At 30.7% G+C, this 5,174-nt stretch overlaps 1 protein-coding gene across 1 annotated transcript; it reads left to right on the top strand.

Annotated features, from left to right (window-relative positions):
- Positions 1–1,166: 1,166 nt before the first annotated feature.
- On the top strand, positions 1,167–2,877 carry LOC132933800 (uncharacterized). Its single transcript, XM_061000078.1, has 4 exons — positions 1,167–1,271; positions 1,335–1,439; positions 1,497–1,992; positions 2,784–2,877. The coding sequence occupies exons 2-4, from the start codon at positions 1,364–1,366 to the stop codon at positions 2,875–2,877; spliced, it is 666 nt and encodes a 221-aa protein (XP_060856061.1). The 5' UTR covers positions 1,167–1,271; positions 1,335–1,363.
- The last annotated feature ends 2,297 nt before the right edge of the window (positions 2,878–5,174 follow it).

Genomic DNA, 5,174 nt, shown 5'->3' with positions numbered 1-5,174 from the left:
ACGGAGACCGGGATAAAGGAGAGTGACTTTGAGTATGCGAAGGAGGTCTGGGACCACTTTAGGTGCAGGACTTTAGGCGAATATTCTGATTTATATTTAAAAATCGATGTTTTATTGTTGGCGGACGTCTTTGAGAATTTTCGTGACGTCTGTATGAAGATATACAATTTGGATGCAACACACTACTTCACCGCACCCGGGCTGAGCTTTGACGCAATGTTGAAATTTACAGGTCAAAAGTTGCAGTTGCTGATTGATTATGACATGTTGTTAATGTTTGAAAATGGTTAGTATTAAATATTATTAAAAAAAAAAATATATATATATATATAATAATCTTATATATTTGTATAGGTATTCGTGGTGGATTGGTACAGGCAAGCATGAGGCACGCGAAGGCGAATAATATAAAGACCGCAGACTATGACAAGACTAAGGATAAATTGTGGTTGATATATTAGGACTGTAAATATATTTGTTTTTTTTTAATTTTTTCAAACCTAAACTCTAATCTTTAAACTTTATAGGTAATAATCTCTATGGTTGGGCTATGAGTGAGTACATGCCATACGGCGACTTCGACTGGGTTGAATCCAACTTGAACGGATTGAGTGAGATGTCACCAACGTCAGATAAGGGGCGAGTATACGAAGTCGACGTCTCATACCCACAACACCTACACGATCATCATAACGACCTACCTTTCCTACCACAAAATGGTATACCACCAGGCTCGAAGGTAAAAAAATTGATGGCAACGTTTCAACAGAAGAGGAATTATATTGTTCATTATAGGAACCTCCAACAGGCAATTGAAAATGGGTTGATAGTTGATAAAGTAAATATTTTTATTTTAAAAGCTTTTTATCAGATTTATACATTTTTTCTTATTTTATAGGTGCATAGAGTTTTAGAGTTCAGTCAGTCTGCATGGTTGGCAGATTACATTAACTTAAACACTGAGATGAGGAAGAAGGCAAAGAATGACTTTGAGAAAGACTTTTTCAAATTAATGAATAACGCGGTATTTGATATGTTACTGTATTTATTTAATTTAACTATTTTACTAACAGTTTTTTTTTTTTATTTTCTAGGGAAGACTATGCAATCGAAAAGGAAGGAAATGAAGATGGAGTTAGTGTCCTGTGAGAGACGACTACAAAAACTCATTAATAATACGAGATTTAAGCATGCGATTAGATATAGCGAAAACCTGACCACGGTCGCACTAGAAAACAAAATAATAAAATTTGATAAACCTATATATATTGGTAAATATACTTTTAATTTAAGTATTATACAATTATTATATTAACACATTTATTTTTATATAGGATTTGCTGTACTTGACATTTCCAAGACGATGATGTACGATTATCATTATAATGTTATGAAGAAACATTATAATGATAATATCGAACTTATGTATACTGATACTGGTAAATATATTAAAACTAATTTCAATTATATACATAATATATTAATTATTATTTCAGATTCGTTGGTATATCTTATTAAAACTGAGGACTTTTATGCAGACTTGGCTGCTAATGCTAACCTACTGGACCGGATGGACACTGCTAACCTGCCCAGTAACCATCCGTGTTATGTGGCAGGAAGGAAGAAGACCCCGAGGTTCTTCTCCGATGAGGTAAACGGAAATGTTATTAGCGACTTCTGTGCGTTGAGAGCAAAATCCTACGCTTTCAACGTACATACTGGACCGGTGGACAGACTTGGTGGTGAAAAGATCAAGGCGAAGGGGATAAGAGGTCATGTGGTTAAAAACCACATGACTCTTGAGGATCATAGGAAGTGTCTGTTTGATGAAGAAGGAGTAGAATTGTATAGGGAAAACATATCAATACGGCCATTCAACCACCAACTAATGACGATTAAGACCAAGAAGCTGACCTATAACAGCTATGACGACAAGAGGGTGGTGCTAGAAGATAAAGTGCACACATTAGCGCATGGCCATTATAGTATAGAGCAGGGGTTTTCAACCTGTGCGTCGCGGCTCCCAGGGGCGTCGCCGGTTATTATCAAGGGAGCCGCGTTCGCAATAGAAACTAAAAATAAAATTTCGGCGCACCAATACATATTACATGTTGCATGTGTGAGATAACCGTCGATAACCGTGTTTGCGATATCGAGTAATAGCATATTTCGATTACTATTTACAATTAGGTAGGTACTTGATGATTTGCCTCTAATATAATCTATCAGTTGTATTATCTTTACCAGAATTTTGGATAGCTATGAAGAAGCAATATCCGATCGTAGCCAATAAGGCTATCAGGACTTTAATTCCATTTGCTTCTTCATACTTATGTGAAACGGGTTTTTCGGCCTTAGCAGTTATCAAAAGTAAATACAGAGGAAAACTAAATACCGAAAAGGAAATGAGAATCGCACTATCAAAATTTACCCCACGATTTGATGATTTAATGCAACAAAAACAAGCACAGCCGTCCCATTAAAAATTAAAATTATTATTAATGTATTAATTTTTCAATTGTATGTAAAAAATAAATCTCAAAAAAATGTTTCCTATTATTAATACCTAATTACATGTTTATCATTAAATAAAGTTAGATTAAAATTATTATAAGTAATGTAAATTTGTTTATTTTAAATGTTCGTATGGGAGCCGTATATTTTATTTCAAAATCAAAAGGAGCCGTGGACCCAAAAAGGTTGACAACCACTGGTATAGAGTAAGTTATTACAAATATATAGACATTTAAAATTGTTTACCAACATTTTTCTTATTTTTACAGGGAAGAAGATTGGCCTGAATTAGATGAAGAAGGACAGAACTGGAATGAGGGAGAGAAAGGTTTAATGAGGGACCTTCTACACTGCATAACATAATTTATAACCTATATATATATTTTTTTTTTAAATAGTTTTATTGTAAATATTACCATGTTATATAGTTTGTTATATAATTATACTTGAGATAGATTAATGTATATATTTTTGTAAATGCAATACATAAAATTGAAATTATTGTAAATAATATGTATGTTTTATTAGTTTTAAGTTAGATTAATATATTTCTTGTAAATATACATACCATTGTATATATATATTTTTGTAAATGCAACACATAAAATTGAAATTATTGTAAATACTGTGTAACAGTATGTTTTTAAGTTAGATTAGGGTATAAACTTGTAGTTTTTCATGTTTATAATGTGTAAATGTTAGACATTTAAGTTTTTTTTTTTCATATTAAATTATTATATAACTAAATAACCTGTAAATAACCGGAAAATACTTTATATCTGAAAATACTTTATGTCTGTAAATATTTTGTAAGTATCATGTAACATTAATTCTTTACATCTGTAAATACTTTGTAAATATCATGTAAAATCTTGTAACATTTTCTGTAAAATTAGTTTTATATTCATTTTTCATTTTTATTTTTTTTTGTTTTATGATTTGTCTTAATAATATATTTAATCATTTTTTTTCTGTTTCAGATCAAAGGAAAACAATATTAGTATATATTTAATTAAAAACCTTGTAAATGTTACCATATATAAATGTATGTATATATGATATATATGATAAAAAAAAAACAATGTTAAAATATGATAATATTATGTTTATTTAATATACTGTATACAATAACATTTTTAAGAATTATTTATAAACCATTTCCTTATAGCAAATACTTTATAGAATGTACATTGTTTTGGATTAAATTCCATATGAAAAATACATCAAGGTAGAGTTTCTTCATCACATATTTGGTCTAAACGTGGACATCCAAGGTCTTCAATATTGATGACAGCGACTTGAGGTATAAATCCAATAAGAAGTTGTTTTTTCTGCTCACCTTTGACGTAAATGCATGTGAACTTTAATGAATTCAATATTCTACTTAGTTCTTCATACTCAATATCACAATATTCTATAGATAGGTTATGATAGTTACGTTCTAGCCACTTATTAGTTTTTCGACTCTTGTTGTCCTGCATAGTTTTTGAATTTTTAAAAATCCAGTGCTGGCTCGCCCATGTTTGGTTCGCGATGAATTGGTCGCGAACATTTGATCGCCGGTGAATTGGTCGTCGGTGAATTGATCGCGGGTGAATTTATCGTGAATATAATTGGTCGCTAAGATAATTGATCGTCAAACGAACAATTTTAGTTTTTTAATTATTTTATTATACTCATTACATAGTTAATATTTAATATATATTATATACACATCCGAGTTTTATGTTTATTATTTTAGAATATTTGCATTGCTACCAAAAAAACTGAAACCACATATGTTAATTTCTACAACGCATTAAAAACATTGAACGAATAATTAAATCCAAAATCAATTATGGTTGATTTTGAAAAAGCTGCGATTAATGCGATTCAAAGTGTTTTTACCAACACATCAGTTCGTGGGTGCTTTTTTCATCTATCGCAAAGCATTTGGAGACACTTGCAAAATTTAGGATTACAAAAAAGGTACATGGAAGACTCGGAATTTGCTTTGCAAATTAGAATGATGGCAGCACTTAGTTTTGTACCAGAAGAGGATGTAGAAAATGCCTGGAATGAACTACTGGACTCAGAATTTTATTCACTGAACGAAGAAATATTAACACCTTTAACAAATTATTTTGAAGATACGTGGATTGGACGTCTTGATCGAAGAAATCGAAGGAAACCAGCATTATTTCCAGTGACGCTGTGGAACTGTTTTAAATATATTTTCGAAAATATCCCCCGGACCAACAATTCTGTTGAAGGGTGGCACAATGGCTTTGCATCTAGTCTGAACGCGTGTCATCCAACTATATGGAAATGTATAGATTCGTTCAAAAAGGAGGAGAGTCTTATCAAGTTACAGACAGAACAACTAATTGCAGGAATGACGATGGGTGTTAAACGGAAGTACAAAGACCATGCAGAAAAAATTATAAAAATATGTGACGACTATCATACTAGGAGTAAATTAGACTTTTTAAAAGGAATAGCCCATAATCTTCAACTCCAACTTTAAATAAATTAAAATGTATAATTATTAATATTATTATTATTATTTTATTTTTATTATTATTATTATTTATTTATTTATTATAATTTTAAATTTAATTAACTGTGAGAAATTTTAAAAGCATAAAACTCAGAAATATACCTAATATTATAATTAAATA

This window comes from Metopolophium dirhodum, chromosome 1 (assembly GCF_019925205.1).
Source record: "Metopolophium dirhodum isolate CAU chromosome 1, ASM1992520v1, whole genome shotgun sequence".
In the NCBI taxonomy this organism is placed as follows: domain Eukaryota; kingdom Metazoa; phylum Arthropoda; class Insecta; order Hemiptera; family Aphididae; genus Metopolophium; species Metopolophium dirhodum.
This window is presented reverse-complemented; position numbering and strand designations above follow the sequence as displayed.

Bases quoted from the DNA above. Each gene is read 5' to 3' on its own strand.
- LOC132933800 (XM_061000078.1), top strand. From the start codon at position 1,364: ATGATGTACGATTATCATTATAATGTTATGAAGAAACATTATAATGAT. The intron at 1,440-1,496 runs GTAAATATATTA...TTATTATTTCAG, and splicing joins ACTTATGTATACTGATACTG to ATTCGTTGGTATATCTTATT. The intron at 1,993-2,783 runs GCAGGGGTTTTC...TTATTTTTACAG, and splicing joins CATGGCCATTATAGTATAGA to GGAAGAAGATTGGCCTGAAT.